General features: G+C 31.8%; 1 protein-coding gene across 16 annotated transcripts in view; it reads right to left on the bottom strand.

Annotated features, from left to right (window-relative positions):
• The window catches only part of LOC134529035 (forkhead box protein P1-like), a 565106-nt gene that overhangs the window by 34247 nt on the left and 513664 nt on the right, over positions 1 to 17195 (bottom strand). For 12 of the 16 annotated variants that reach the window (XM_063362713.1, XM_063362717.1, XM_063362720.1 and 9 more), the window contains 4 exons: positions 9303 to 9368; positions 6395 to 6471; positions 5533 to 5634; positions 1736 to 1860 (listed from right to left, as the gene is read on the bottom strand). In XM_063362713.1, the coding sequence (XP_063218783.1) occupies positions 1736 to 1860; positions 5533 to 5634; positions 6395 to 6471; positions 9303 to 9368 (370 nt within the window). Of the gene's footprint in view, positions 1 to 1735; positions 1861 to 5532; positions 5635 to 6394; positions 6472 to 9154; positions 9200 to 9302; positions 9369 to 17195 lie in introns of all 16 variants that reach the window. The other 4 variants (XM_063362719.1, XM_063362723.1, XM_063362724.1 and 1 more) reach the window with 2 other exon arrangements.

The raw sequence follows: 17195 nt of genomic DNA, 5'->3' as shown, positions 1-17195 counted from the left end.
TTCAGTTTACTTAGTAAACATAACAGATATCAACTACAAGACACCATATTTTCTTATAGGTACATAAGTCATTCACAGTGATGGTTAAAATAAGCAAAACTAACTAATGGTTAAAATTATTTTGTATTCCTGCTTTAATTGACAATGTAAACCAAAAAATTAAACAATAAATTACTTTTCCATTGACTGTAAACACTAAATGACCTTCATAGTGAGTTTTGCAAAATTTTATTAAGCAAACAAAGCAACACATTAACATATTAACAGATTTTCAGCCATGAACAAGCTTTATAAATTCAAGTGAGAAAATGGTTTTGAAACAAGTGGTTCATGTTTTTAGTGATTGTGATACCTTTTACCATGACAGATGAAACCAGTTCTGGCTATTATTTCCGACCTCTTTATACATGAAACCAATTAGTACCATATAATGTCAAAAGATAAAAAATAAATAAAAAAATTAAAAAGCACAATCACTTAAAAACATAAGCCATGGCAAATATTTAGAATATGCAATCGAAATGCATATGCTAAATATGTTTAAAGAGATGAAGTATAAATATATATAAATATTTAATTTTAATAAGAAAAGAAAACAAAGATAAAGATGAAAAACACACAGAGTTGAAAGAATAAATCTGCTACAGATACATAAAAGATAAATGTAGAGAAAGCTAAGTATAAGTACAGTAAAGTAGGAAAAGAGGAGTAGTGAGGCTTGTTCTTACATGTGAGAACGGAGTGACCCACACACAGCTGTCCATCGACGACTCAGACTATGTTGTTACGACAGCAGTCAGCAAGACTAGCACACACAAAGCTGGAGACTACGTGGATGACGGCTGGTTCGGGTAAGGATGCAAGCCGGGTGTAGATAGCTCAACACACACACATGCAGTAAGGGATGGTACACAGACAAGTACTACTTGGCATTATGGTTAGAATATAGAGTGGGTTGATGCTAGCTACTGTCAATGGGAGAGCTAGTTCTACGGTGAGTGCTCAGGTGGCGCTGCAAGTAGCTACGGAGTGGAGGTGACGACGAACGACTGAAGCACTGCGCGTTTCACAGCCGGGAAGGGAGGCAGGGAGGTGGGAGCCTGCAGCATTACCAACATCGACCACTAAAGCGGCGGTAGCAGCGTCAGCCAGCAAATTTTCCAAAACGTTGGTGCTTACTGTGCGGAGAGGTGGGGTGGAGTGGGTGATGGGGTGGGGTCATATTTCCGGGGGCGACCACGAGAAAGATGGCGTCGCTTGACAAACTCTGCATCGTCCACCATCCAGAAGGAGCCAAAGTCGTCTTCGTAGCGCACAAAACACTTGTGCAGTGACAGATTGGTGCGGATCGCGTTCTGTATACACAGACCACCAAGAAAGAGAAAAGAGAGTAAAAGACAAAGTTTAAGAGAAAAAAGTAGAGAAAATGGTAAAGTCTCGCTTCTAGCAGCCTTCTGAGCAAGACATGTTCGATTTGAAATACCTTCCGCTGCCTGCCACCCGTCTCGTCCCACGCCCGGCGTTAGTCGTCGAAAGCTTCCTCATGCTGGTTACGCGCACACAAACACAAGCAAACGAGAAAATGGAAAACACACGTGAAACATGAAAATGAAATAAATGAAAAATGGAAAATGGGGAAATGTTCAAATCCAAATGTTTGCTAGAAGGAGCTAGAGACTAGAGTAGTCCGAGACGAAACTTGCGTGTCCGCTGACGGTAGTGCGATCTCACATACCCGGTGGTGCAACGCTGAGGCCGCCGCTTGTAAAACTCCACTTCGTCCACTGTCCATACTGCGCCTTTCACGTTCTCCACTCGCATAAAACATTTGTGCAACGATAGGTTGTGTCGCACTGCGTTCTATACAAAATAATACACATACGAGTAAGCAACGCAAAACAAAACTTTCAATAAATGTAAAAAGGAGAGAAAAAAATGGTAAAATTAAGTACGTAAAAACATATGAAGCTGTTGTCTTCTCTTATTTCCCTAACATATATCTTGATGATTATAAATTATATGAAAATATTGCTGAACTTAAAGAAACAAGCTGTATGTAAGAAGTAATAAAAACAACAGTACGTGCACCAAAAACAAAAAGATCTAAAATGTGACACTACACAGTTATCCAAAAAAAAAAAATCTCTGAATTAAAAAAAATTCTTTCCATACAACAAAAAGTCTTCAAAAACATTACAGAAAAACAAGCAAACAAAAAAATTATACGAGAAAAATTTTTTTGTTCCTCAGGGATACTGAAAAGGAGAACCTCGTCGTTCCGATAGTATTAACCTGGAATAAATGTTCACATACAAAGAAATTAAAGAAAGTTTGCATCATGCATTGGAATATTTGATAAATTCACTAGCACAGTCTCTAACGTGGGTTATAAACTTTCAACGGATGTTCACATTCGGATGTCATACATATCTTCTAGATTGATGAACTTGAAAAATAAAGTTATTTTGTAAGTCCCACAGTTCTTGATGATGTTCTATCAAAATTAATTCTATACAACTTTGCAAAAATTCAGAGAGAAAATAAGTATACATATAAATTTTAAATATGGAGAATCTTCTTGTTCCAGTTAAAAGTACATTGTAAGTTATCCAAAATCTTGGAGACTTAAAGTTATTCAAAATTTTGGCAAATACAATTTTTTAGAAATTGAATGAAATTTAAAAAATAAATAGTTTAACGATCAAAGGCTACATACAAGTGGTTAATTCAAGATTCTTTGCCACATGAATAAATACTCCATGCTACAGCTGAAATACAAAATCTGTCATTACAGGTCTTAAAAGCATTAAATTAACAATTATTGATTTCATAACATTATTATAAACAGCCTCTCATAATCATATCATGGATTTTAATCAAATCATGAGCAAAAATTAAACTATATAGTTAAAATAATTATGGAAACTACCCCCTCGATAGTTATTTATTGAAACACACACACAGTAATTTGTAAAAAAGAGGCTGAACTAGAGGTGTTTCCTGCATCACCGCTGGTAAGTGAAGCAGCATTTATATATTCATGTGTAGCCTAACTCTAAATAGGTTTAAGTGCTACAATTTATAAACACTTATGTCATTCTTTTAATCATGGAAGATATGTCGGTAACAAATACAAACTATCCTGAAGGTAACCAACCTACAGAACTCAAACAGTTTAGTTATCAACGACAATCCATTACTATGATGTTTCCATAAAATTGCAGTTAATACCTATATAAACTTTATTTATAGTTGAAATTAGTAATGTTTGTAGTGATGTGCATAGCCGTATATGATTTTGTACATTTTTCTTAGTGTTATGCCACATACGCATTGTGAAGTTGGCTAGGTAACAAAATGTCCCTATTGCAAACAAAAGCTTGTTTCTTTAACACTAGTTGAGGTAAATATAAATATGATACATAACAAAAAAAGGCCAGCAACTTTCCGAATCTTCATGTGGCCTTTAGGATGCCTAGATATTATGCAACAAATTTTAAAAAAAGACCAATTTTAAGTAAAGTATAAAGATGTGACCCTAAATTTTTACTGTCAGATCCTCAAACTAACAGATCTTTAAAGTCAAAGCGTTTACATTTTTATTACAGTGTAAAGTTTGTCTGTTTCTTTACAAGTTCTCATCAATGTTCTACATAATTCAAATATTTTTTTAGATGTGATATCTTTTCTTTGTATAGTACATTAGCAATGCAATGGACCATACAATGTGGAACTTGAAAAAGAACTGCAATGATAAGGGTGCATACAATATCAATTTATTAAATTGAATGTGCTGTTATTTGTACAAGACAAGGTAAAATGTCAAATTAACAAGTATATCATTAAAAAAAATTCAGAAGCTTGAACACACATACTTCAAAAAAATTATGCATGTAATAATTTTTTTAAAGTATGTTTTCTTCACTGTGCACCATTTTCTAGACATGTTGCAAAATAGTGATATTTATGAAATTTCCAGACTTTAGTTCCAGTTTTAGTTTTATTATGAAAAAAGAAAATCATTTAGTTAATCTATAGACATTTTGCTTATAAGAAATTGACTGAGAACATTAACTGGTCCATTACACCAGGACTTGCTATACATACTTTATTTTGAAAGTCAGTGTTTGAGAATCTGGAAGAGTAATTCTTCATTGATGAAAAAAATACCACTGGCACTTTGGTTATGATCAGACACATACATATGTCACATAAACATAAAAAAGTTTACTGTTTTTACTCTCTACGATACCCACTGTGACTTTTTGAGATTTGAAAATGGGCTGCACCTTACAGTTGATGCCAATGTACATTTGCAACTTTAAAAAAAGTAATTCAAGAAATTAGATCTTCGAAGAAACATTGTACGTAACAAACTTTGTACGTAATTTCCCATGTGCACATAGCATAATGTAGCTGTGCATAACCATTATAATAGGATATAAAGCATTGTTGCATTCATGATCATTGCACACCACTTTCTATGTGACTACATGAAAATATGGCCCATGTTTGTTTATATGGCTAAGGAATATTTGCATCTTGTAATCCACCAGCACATACATAAGTTTGATCATTATTTAAGTACTGCAGAAGAATGCCAACATGTTTGTATGTGTATGTATGTGTATGTGTGTACATATATACAAATATATAGAGTACAACATCTTGAAATGTTGAAAATTAGAGCTTTTAAAAGTGCATTCCTGAATATAACAAGACAGCAGAAACTCTAAATGTAAGCAAATAAATTTTCTCAAGGTTAAATGTGCACAATAAATAAACACGGACCCACTTATGATCAAAGACGTACATAAAAGTAAAAGGAGGTTAAAAGGGCTTTGGTGACTCAACAAGTGAGATAAGTTTCAGGAATTATAGGGCAAAAGAAGTCAAGGTCAACCAATACAGTCTGTGCAAACCCCCACACCCCCCAAACCCAATCACTACCAAAAACCTTAAAGAGTGTGTGAAATTGCCATTTTTAAACTCACATTATAAATTTGGCAACAACCTACTTGCAAAAGTTAATTCCTAGAAAATACCATATACAATTTTTTAAACATTTTGTATTCTAATATAATCTCAAAAATAAGGAAAATTTAATACTATACATTTTTGGAGATATTTTGTACACTGAATGATGCCAAAATCAACTTAAACTAGTCTTGTGCTATAAAAAATATATAAAACTAATATCACTGACAATAGAAACAGCAAAAACCAAAAAAATTAACTTAGAAATACACAGTACTTACTTCAAATTATTAATAGTACATAATTAAAATTATTATAGAAGTAGATACCAACAATTCAAGCCACAGATCTAACTAGCAAGTTTCACAGACTTTAATTTATTTATGTTTTGTAATTAGCTAAAACTTCCTGCAAACAAACACACAAAAGCTGACTTAATTTAATGTTATGCATTTGCAAAAATATTCATACATAGTGGCAATCATATTAGATGTGAGCAAACTAAATTCAGACCAAACAAAAGCCAGGACACATTAGCAGTGAAAGTTACTGTACCTTCCACGTGGCTGCGTTTCGGCGGAAATAACAAAAAGTATTTTGAAACCAGTTGTAGATTTCGTTCAGCGTCAGTTGCTTATCTGGGGATTCTATGATGGACTGAAAATACAGAACAAATTTGAGTGACTTTTATTAACAAATGCACTAGCAATTGTGAAAAAATACTACATTTGAAACACCCACATAAAGAAAATTATCATTTTACATTAGAGAAATTGTAATTTTCTTGAAACCTCTTGCAAAAAAAAATTTATAAATAAATAAATAAATATATGTCCAAAAAAATTACAAGTATATCTCTAACTGTTCTATAAAGTGTTCATTTTAGTAAAGTGCAAATAGTTTCTGGGCCATACTTAGTCACATAGCTCTTGGTTTTGTGTTTCCTACCCTGATTGGTTTTCCATTTCAAGTGAATATTAAAGAATATTGAACAATATTGAAAAAAATTCATATGAAATAGAAAGAAATTGCCCCGACCGTAACATACTGACACTTAAGTCCCAGTATTTTTGAACATTCTCAGCTACGCTATATTCCTAAGGATCTCTGGAGAACCACACGATCAAGTTGCAGCTAGTATCCAGAAAACATTAAGGCAGCAACTGTATAATCAAGGCAATCTCTCGTGGAAAAACAGTCTTGCCTATGCTAATAAAGCTCAACATAAATTTACGTCACTATTTTTACAGTAGGTAATTATAGGAATAGGAATACTACTGACGTGAACACTATCTTATACACGTCATGAATGCTATTTAAATGATATCTGCCTTGTATCACAGGTTACTGTAAGGTTCAAGTTACTAGATATTGTAGAGCAACAAAGAACCATGAAGAAACAAAAACATATACATACCTGGCGAATGAGAGAAGCATAAGTGAACGGTGGCCGTACATCTGCATTCTTATAAAATTCCCTATTCCTTTGGATTTCTGCAATAAACAGAGAATACAAAACTAATAAAGGACAGATAATATTTCTAGCAAAGCAAGAATTTTTTTTTTACAGATTCATAAATTTCACTGAAAATATTTCTTAAGTACCTACTTAAAACAGTTACCATTCTGAACTAAAAAAACTTAACATTAAAAAAATTCACAAAAATGCAATTGAATTATAAAATTATAAATATTAGGTACCTATGTTAAATGTGATAAAATTGTAAAAGCTCAGAATTCTTTCATCTTAGGTAAGACTAAAAATAAGGAGACCCGTATTTATGATGTGTGTTCAAATGGCTCATTGTGGCCTCAGCTGCGAACTAGCAGAACTGGTCCTAATGAATCTGAACCATGCATGCAAACAAGGTACTGACTGAGGCTGGAACTGCATCATGACCGGAGCTGTTACAAGCTCCACCCTATGAGTATTTAATCTTGAGTAACTGAGAACTCATACAGCCTTTCTGACTTGAAGGTCACACAATTGCTACAGTACGCAGTCTATAAGTTGTCAATGTCGGCAGTTCGTCACCAGGGTGATGTCAATATGTTAAAAGACACTCAAGCCAAAAGACAATGTCAAGCATGTACGGCTGATGAGGAAAGCCACGTCAGTCACAGGAAAAACCTGATAACCTGATCTTACAAGGAGTGGCCATATTTCTTAAATGCCATCCAAATGCCTCAAAAGGCCGGCTAGTGACCATTACAGAGGTACAGCCTGATCTCTTACAGCAAGACCAGCTACCAAATTCATACAGAGTTCTCCACAGACAGGCAGCAGAGACGTGGTGGTAACTGAAGAAGAATGTGACTTGCCTAAAGGTGGGGTATCGCCTGTCCAACATGGATGACAACTCATAGCTGGCATCTCTTCTCCTATTAATATATGTCCCCCCCCCCCCCCCCCAGAAGGGTAAAGTGTTTCTCTTGCAGTCTAAGCAGTTTCTACTAAAATCTTAATACTTCTACTTTACAAGGAAACATACCCCTCAGTGAGCATACTGATGGGTGCTTTGGGCAACGAATGGAAGAAGGATCTTGCCAACAGACAATATTGAACGTTTCATTTAGTACTACCCATAAGTGCTGGGTCAGTTTTCTGTGTAATTGAACTGACATGAAAAATGAACATTACATAGTGCCAAACAAAGCTTGATTTAATACAAACAGATTCTAGTTCTGATTATAATCCAATCATTCTTTGGGCTGACACATTCACTGCATTCAATACACAACAATTCCAAATATATTTCATAAAATACTGTAAATTTTATTAAAAAATAATTTATTTGTATGTGCACCTCTTGATAACAATTCAAGTAAAATAATCCTGAATTTGCACAAATATGACAGAAACAAATTATAGGTTGATAATGACAGCAAATTTTAGAAATATTGGTGGAATGAGGAAATACGTGATTGGGTCTCTTATTACTGCTTATACTGTGACTAATGACCAAAAACATAACGTTTACTGAATCACAAAAATTTATAGCAGTGCTTAACTATATAATAACTTATAAGTAGCTAAAACAACTCCTGGTTTTAATTTGTTGCAGAAGGGAAAAAAAAGAAGCAATTTTCCACTTATTTTGTATTTGCAGATATGTAGATGGCATTATGGATTTGCATATATCAAATAAGATTATTAATAAACACATTGTAAATTTTTACTCAAAAAAGTATTAAGAAATACTACATAATTAAATTTCTCTCATCAAAAAATTATTACAACAAAATTAAACACAGGCCTAATAGCTATCTCTAGGTATGCTATTACTGGGACTTTTTAGATGACTTATAGTTATAGTTAATAAAAACACCTACATTAACAAGCTTGTTGGGTAAAATAATCCACAATGAACTCTTTAAAATGAGTTCCCAAAACAATGATATCACTTAGAACACTAGTAATTGCGATAACACTAAAATGAGAAAAAATAATTTTTTTTTTAAATAAGCTTAATGCTCATGTGCTAAAAAATGGGACTAAAAAAATATATGGTCTTATATTTTTCAAGATAACCACATGTTTTTAAAAATGTATTTTTTTAATATTTTGCTAAGTACAAATGTTGATTTAGTGTTTATAAAATACTGCCTGATGAAACTCAACAGACATGACATATCTTTGTTTATGTTATTTTGTTTATGATGTAATTTTGGCCTTTTTAAAAAAACAATATCAAGAAATTGTACTGAATTGTTATATTTGAAATATTTTCAGCATTCAAAATTACTTTAAATTAATACTTGAAAAAGTTTTGACAATAAATACAACTGTCTTTATGGAAAACATTTTTTTTTTTGCTACTACATGTTACTCTGCTATGCACTGAAACGTAACTTCAAACTGGAATCCAGTGGTTATTTTAAAAGAAATTTCACTGCCATTTCAGTGAAGCAAATTAAGTAATATTACATACAGAACCCCTTTGTAATAAACAGGTGCCGATGAAATCACTAATAATTTCTGATGAATGATACTCAGTTTGTAAAAGCATGTGTTCACATAACTCAAAAAATATGCATTCCACTTACAAAATCTTTCCAATGAACAAAAATAAAGAATAACAAACCATTGATAAAACAATTAAACACAAAGGACATTTGTTTGAAAATCCAGGTGCACAAATGATTGTAGCGGTGGAAATGGAAGATGGCTGTTTACCTTGCTGCACATCTAGTCCAGCACGTTCCAGCATATAGGGCAGCCCTATAGCAGGCAGCGCCCACCAAAGAGAGCAAGGAAAGAGAAGAAACAGAAAATGGTGAGAGCCAGTATTCTTAAGAGTTCAACATAGGCGACAACACTTTACCTTCGCAAATATCAAGAGCCACTCGATCGGCAAGCCTCCGCCTTAGTGAGGTCTCTTCCAATACTCCTATGGGGAAAGGAAGGCAGATATTTATCTGATTAAAGTTAGCGTTCCCATTTTATGGAATAAAACAGAGGAACCTTAATGAGAAGAATATTTTTTTGCATGTTTTTAAGGATTTAAAACTTAAACTATCAATAAAAATTTGCACAGTTTCATGTAACACACAATACATTTAAATAACAAAAGAAGAATAAATTTTGTTTAGTTAAATCAAAAATAATAAAGTATTGTGCCTATTTCATTGGCTCAAAACTTAATTTTGAACAACACATTAATATTGTGGGCAGTTTAAATAAGCCATCAACTTTTATCTTTCTAGAAAAAAACAACATAGTCATCTTATATGTAAATGTACATACATATATATTTAACAATAGTGGAATTCAAACCACTAGGTCAATCAGTTCTGACACAATTCTATACAAAAAAAAAAACACATTTTCTTAGCTACGATTATGCAGATAAACACACCAAAAAAGTAAATAATTACAAATAAATTTTTTGAGATAACAATAAAACGAAAATTACTATTCCAGATCAGAAATGCCAACATTAAGAACCAACTTTAGAGGTGGGAAGCAAAATTTAAAATAATTCTTTCCACTGAACTTTCTTCATAGGTAACAAAAATTAAACTCATATCAGCTTAATATTTCTTAAAAATTTGATATTCCTTGAGACATGGGCCAAACTCCACGTTTCAGGGTATTCATCTTTTATTAAGTTCTTACCAAACAATTTTGAAAGGTTTAAAAAAAATTTCAGATCATGTTCTGGCAGTCCAATTAAGCAATAACTGTTTCATGATATAAAGAGTACAAGTTATTTAAATTGTTATATACAAATATTGACAATGTAAGTTATTTTTAGTTTATGTATTCAAAATAAATTTTAAAAAATATTTTCACATAGTTTTACAAACTATTCCTATAACAATTATATCACTTTAAACTAAATACATGTTTGACATAAAATAAGAGGCAGTTATGAAGTGAAATGTGACACATATCAGTTGCAGAAATCCTTCCTAATCAGCCTGCACTACACATTTGTGCGTATTAAAACCAAAAAAGAAAAGGAATCCAAGCGTACGATGTAGGTAGTCTTAAACCAAAATCATTACAGAACTTCAGCTTTTAAGATGTCAACATCTTTTCTTGAAACTTGAAACCAACATGGGTACAACTGAGTTCAGTTAGAAGCTAGAAACTGATGTTTGCCCTGATGGAGATACTTAGTTCTGTAATTAAAATAACTTATAAGATTTAATTATTTTTTTTCTGAATACATATTAGGCAACCAAAAATCCACTGATAAAAAAAATTGGATTATTGTTCCAAAAAAAGTGTTGCTACAATAAATTCTAGAATGTCAATATAATTTCATCCTACTGGACGTTTATTTCAAACGAGGCAATAGAAAATGTAGCATGTCTTTATCATAATGACTGATCCTACTGTATATTTTTTCTGACCAAAACCACTAATGTTTACATATATATGAGACAAAGCTTTTCTTTCACAGGTTTACAGAACTTGCACATTAAAATTGCTCCTAATGTTTTAATGTAGTCAAAACATAAAATCCTTCTTTTTTCTAACACCCAATCACATAATATAAACTATAACAATAAAATAAATATAAACATGTGAGGTAAACACCAACATTTTATCTTTTGTTAAATTTTTCTAGAATTTCTTGTTTCCAGAAGTGAATCAAACTACGTATGTCAAAAATGATTTCTTTACTAAATGCTGCATCAAATCTATCAAACCAAACTTTTCTCTTCCTTTGTGTTTCAAACCTCCACACTGGTTGTACCAACTGTAACCATTTATTCTTGGATCACATCTGTTTTCTCTGTTTTGCAATGAGATATGTCTCGCACAATTATTTCCTTTGTTGTCCTCTGTGTCAATGTCATCAGCATCAATAAACACGGGTTGCTCCAATATTAGAATACAGACTCTTTTTTATAGGCTTTCCATACAATTTTTCCTGAAGATTTATATTCAGATAGTCGTACACATCAGGTGGAGATTATAAATATGCCTTTTTACTTTTATAGTACTATTTTAGGGAGTCACCCACCTAATGAAATAAACCTATCCACCTAAAATGTATATTGTGCATGCTGCTAGCTAAATATTATGGATATATAAGTATTAAAAATTTTTTTGGTGACAATAAGTAGTGTGTTGTCTGCTGTGTGATCAGTATAAGAACTTAAGTAACTCATACGGGAGGAAATTAAAAAGTGGAAGTACAACAATCACCCAAATAAACTATGCACAATTATTTTTGTAAATAAAGGTTAAAATATCATGGCTTATTCAAAACTAGACAATGCTGCATGACAACGCTGCATGCACAAGTTCCTTCAAGCTCCCAGGTTGGTTAGCCTGCTGTTCCTTAATGGATGATGGACAGCTTGCACGTGGTTTGTGAGTGTGTTTTTGAGAGAAAGAAGTCACAAAGTTTACCAAGGGTTTGCAATTGCGATCTTCTAAGGTTGTTGAAATAGAACAAAAATTATTAAAAATGCTCAAGAAACAGGAAATCTATCTGTAGAAGGAAGCATGTTGTCGCAAAAGTAGTACACGTGACTGAAGGCAAGAAATAAGATTTTTTCAAGTCATGTTGGTATCACAATAAAAGTTTGATTTGAAAGGTAAAAATTTGTTGCATGTGCTTCTTCAGCAATTTCCCAAATAATTTTGTTTGTAATATTTCTATTATAGCATTGATTTCGGTCATTCGTGGCCGCAATATTAACAGCGTTTGACTGCAGAAAACAAAACATATACGAGCTGTAGCCAATTTACATTCATGACTTTTTTTTCCTTGCATCACAGCAAACGTGTTATAAATCACAGTTAATCCACAAATAAAACATTTACTGCCTGATATCTTTAGCTGTGTGTATTTACATACAGATATTTACAACAAATATTGATATAATTAACAGAAATTTTACGGCAAGAATAAAGAGTGTAAAAAAATAATAATTAGCAGACGTCGACACCATGGTACTAAAAAACCTTAAAGACAATTTTTAATTTTGAATAAAGTAATATCCCATTTTTTCACTATTCAAGGGGGTGTCTGTTGTAAAATTCGGAAAAGTATTAAATAAGGGAAGTGTATGAAAAATTATTTTTTGCTCAGAGAACAGTGATATACAACCTTAACCTAGGCCTACCATACTCTGATGTACACACAATTATTAATTAGTGTGTCTAAAACACATCTAAATAGAACAACATTAATTTCCTATATTTACATTGTGTATAGAGTATAGGTAACCATATATATACAGTATATGTACATATGTACTTTCATACTTTAATTAATGATTCATGGTAACATCAGAATGTACAGATTAAGAATATTAATAAAAATACAGTACTTTATCACCACACTGGGCTGCATTTCCTTCAATGATTTCGCAATTTTTTACAATTGCGTTCACAATTGAAATAGTCACGCAAAACCTCTCAGCGAGTGAAACACAAGTACCTTTGTGCTTGTTCATGCACTCTAAAATGTTAAGTTTTTCCACCAGTTGAAAATGTTTTCCATTTTTACAAGCTGCCATCTAAATAAAATACATACAGATTAAAATTAAATTAATTACTCAAGTAAAGGACAACATTTTACACTTATTGACATTTAAACATGTTACCGATCACATTATTTTTAATGGATGCTGACAAAGATGAATACCATAAATATAAAGTAGGTAATACAGTATGTATAAGTTACTGATTAACAGGTGGAATTTCTATAAACTGTAGAGCAAGCATTGCATGCTAAAATTTTCTCAAAGTCTGCCATGATTAGACCAGTGTTGGCAGCCTGGAAATACTGTTTTTAAGAAAGAGCACATCAAAAAATCCAGAAACTACAGCACCAATGTTCCCAACAGCATTTTGGATTTGGTGTTTCACACTTCATGTGAATGATGTACATACGAACACAGGAATAACGAATTTATGTGGGTATTGCATAAACATTAACATAAATTGTGGGAAGCAGATTGTAGACACATTTTAATCAAAGGGAATTTATTGCATTGCGTCAAATGAGGTTAAAACAGGACCCAATAAAATGATGCAAATAACGGGAAAACACAAATGGCAGTAATGTAAAATCAAGGTTCCACTATATTTACATATGTCCAGAATGAATTATTATTTAATAAAAACTTAAATAAGTGTTCAAGTTCTGTTTTCAAAAAAATAATAGTGCGAGGCTTATTTTAAACAAGTATTTTTGCTTATGGTCTAAATATTAGGGGTGCGAGGTTTATTCGGGTAAACATGAAAAATTGATATTTCATTATACTTTTACAACAAAAAATTTCAAAAACTTTTGTGATTTCCCCAACTTTTACCCATATTCACTAGCAATTTTCATTTCCCCCAACTTCCCCTGATTTCTTTATACTGGTAGCAGTGCTGCTAATTCTTCGACCTGGTGGTCTTCATTCCATATTCCTTCACATATTTGCTCAACAAATCCAAAATATGAACAGCAAAACTCCTTATTTACACTTTTTAGGGGGAACAAAGAAAAAAGTGTAGATTGCGGGAAGTGTAAGAAACGGGAAAACTCTAAAACTCATCTAATATAGACATACCTCATTTTCTGTATGTATTCCTTCTTAAACAAAAACTTTAACTTTAAAGTAAATAAAAATTTAATGCATGCTAGCCTACTAATATACCATCAATACTCAAGCCATTGCCAAAATTTGTCACACAAACAATTTTTTAATTTATTATTTAATTAATTCTCACTTGTATTATAAAGTTGAATCAAAACAAAAAAAAAATTGAGGTGTTTAAGAAGTTTCCAAAATTCACACTTCAAACAAATATTCAAATTTTGCATTTAATCTCAATTTTAGTTGATCCTATAAAAATAGAAAATAAATACTAAGAAACAAAAATAAACTCACAACAAAAACTGTGACAAAAATGTCAGACAACTAACGCAGCGTACCGATAACTGCTGTCGAAGTACAAAATAACTACGAAAGAGTGCGAACTATCAACTACAGTTTACTCAGCCAGAGACAAAGTGAGAGCACTGAATGCAATTGGCGAGCTATCAAATCGACACTCGGCTCCATACACGCTTTCTATACAGGCATCAAACTAACCAAACATGATGCTAACCAAGACTGGCTACATTTTTATGTGCTACACAGCGGCGATGGAACAGATTATTGAAAATGTGTCTAAAAAAAGATTTTACACATTGGTCAACTTTGTATTCACATTAATTTAATATGTAAACAGTAATATCCTAATTTATAAAAAGGTTTTACACAGGAAACTAAGTATTTTGGGCAACTTAAAAATGAGAAATAATAACGTACATCTTATGAAGAAAATGACAGGACCAAAACATTTGATCCTATATGATGGGAAATTATATTGTGCGAGAACATCTTAAACGAGTTTTACGCCGAACAAAAACCAGTTTTTACGTTGTATACAAGATGTGACTAGCAGGAAGTAATTTGCACAATGCAATTTAAGAGAAAATATTGCATTACATTTAATTATACTCAAATGGGATCTAAATAAAATTTTGTTAATTGCGGGAAAACGTTAATACTGGAATGCAAAAACGGGGTTTCACTATATTCATTTAGTTTCCTCATACCATTAAAAAAATATGCTTTCTTCTTTCAGAAATTTACCTACAAATCTGGGCATTACAATTCTAATTACTATTGAAACCACCATTGGTAACTGTAAATCATCTCATTTGTAAATTTTTTTTATTTGTTAATTAATGGTTCATGAATCAATCTTCCTTACAATGTTCTAATCAATAAACTAAAAGCATAAAAAATAAATTTAAAAAATTTGTGTTATTACTGGCATATTTATGCTATTAAAATATTATGGCAGCTATGGCTCATTTTCATGTACCTATTTTATAATAAATAAAAATTGAAAATATTTTCAACTTTGTAATCAAAGAGGTAAGTGCTCATATATTATGTAAACAAATGCAGTTACCATATTTACCCAAACATAAAAAATCATCAAAATATTAAAATCCCCAAAACAAAACTAAAAATCATTTCAACAGAACATTCACAGAAACGTCATGAAATACACAATATTATATTATACAGTTTCTTTTTATTACAATAACACTAAACATGAATAGCTGACTCTAAAAAATAATCATTAATAAATTATATTTAAAAATATTTACTGGCAACTTCCAATATAAAACTATTTGGCAATTATTAGGCCTGTGCAAAAATCAGTATTTTAGTTCAAATTGGAAACGAATATGGATACCAAATCATTTGAAAATAATAATACTGAATTTGAACAGTCAGAATGAGAATTGGGATCATATAAAAAAAGTTCACATTATGTAACACACACGTAGATAAAGAATAAGGTAAATATGGAGAGTAGTACCTTTGGAAAATTAGACAATTAATACTGACGTAAAATGTGGGTTAGAGTCAGCTACAAAAATTATAAGTAACATTTTTGTTAAAATCTTAAACATTTTTTTAAAAAAAATTGTATTTATGCAGCTGACCTAGCATAACCAAACTTTCACTTAAGTTTATATTTGCCTTATTTCCCACAACCAGCTACTCTAAAAATTAATCCCAAAAATTTTTACAAACTGCCAACTACCAAAAAAACTCATTTAATCAATTTCACAAAAAAAAAAAGGGGGAATTTTTTTCAATTAATGTATTTGCAAAGTAGCGATTAAATGAGCTCATATTCAGATATTTAAACCCTAGTTGTTCACATGCTTTTATTTTTAAGGACAGCCAGGTAAACTGTATATTGGTTCAGCAATATTACGAACACATTTTCTGCTAATTTTTCTTTTAAAATGAAACCATTATTTACGTTAACTTATTTAGTTTTTGGGTCGCAACATCTGTTGCATCATAGATAAATAAAGCAAGTAAGCTGCCACTGTGTTGCATGGTGGTAGATTGTGACTACTGATTTATACACTGTTGCAACTATAGCATTCTCTCGTTTTAATGGCAATCGCAAAGGAGTGTCCATGTTTTGTGTTGTAGTCCATGGTTATTGACTTTTATTTATTTTTTCCCACTTCAAGTATGTGTGACAAAACTAATAGAAAAAATATTTTGTTTTAAAGTTTGAAATGCCCCACATTGCCCGCGTTTTGAATCGACACGTGATTTATTTTGCTACTGTTTTACAAAAAGTATTGAAATAACTTTGAATACTTTTTACCTGTTAAAATGCTAAGTACTGTTCATGTTTTTGATTATATGATACTGTTAAAACATCTCATCTGGGTATTTATGTCACACAAATATCTAAACCTCAAAAGTGAATGTAAGTAAACAACAAAGTCACAAGGTATGCTATGTCTAATATACGTAACTTGATTTGATGTAAGTTTTTGGACATACGCCATTGCTAAGAACTTTTTCTGTTGAAGAAAAACTAATAAATAAAATAAATAAATAAAAATAAAAATACTCAAAAAAAAAGATACAAAAAACACACAAAATTAAGCAAACAATTGCTGTTGTCAACACGGATATGAACACCACAAAATATTCCGAAACAGGAATATGGTCAGCAAACAAAGAAAAAACAAAGAAAAATGTACTAAGAGAACGAAAAAATCCCCACAAATGATGACAACACAAAAATATTGAAACCCAAAATAATTCAGCACAACAGTTGAAGCGAGACAAAAAACATGACAAAACGAAAAAACAAACAAATACAATAGTTTTACCTAAACAGAAACAAGCGACGTTTCGGGAACTGCTATCTGCTCCCG

The sequence above is a fragment of the Bacillus rossius genome, chromosome 2 (genome assembly GCF_032445375.1).
Source record: "Bacillus rossius redtenbacheri isolate Brsri chromosome 2, Brsri_v3, whole genome shotgun sequence".
Taxonomy (NCBI): Eukaryota; Metazoa; Arthropoda; class Insecta; order Phasmatodea; family Bacillidae; genus Bacillus; species Bacillus rossius.
This window is presented reverse-complemented; position numbering and strand designations above follow the sequence as displayed.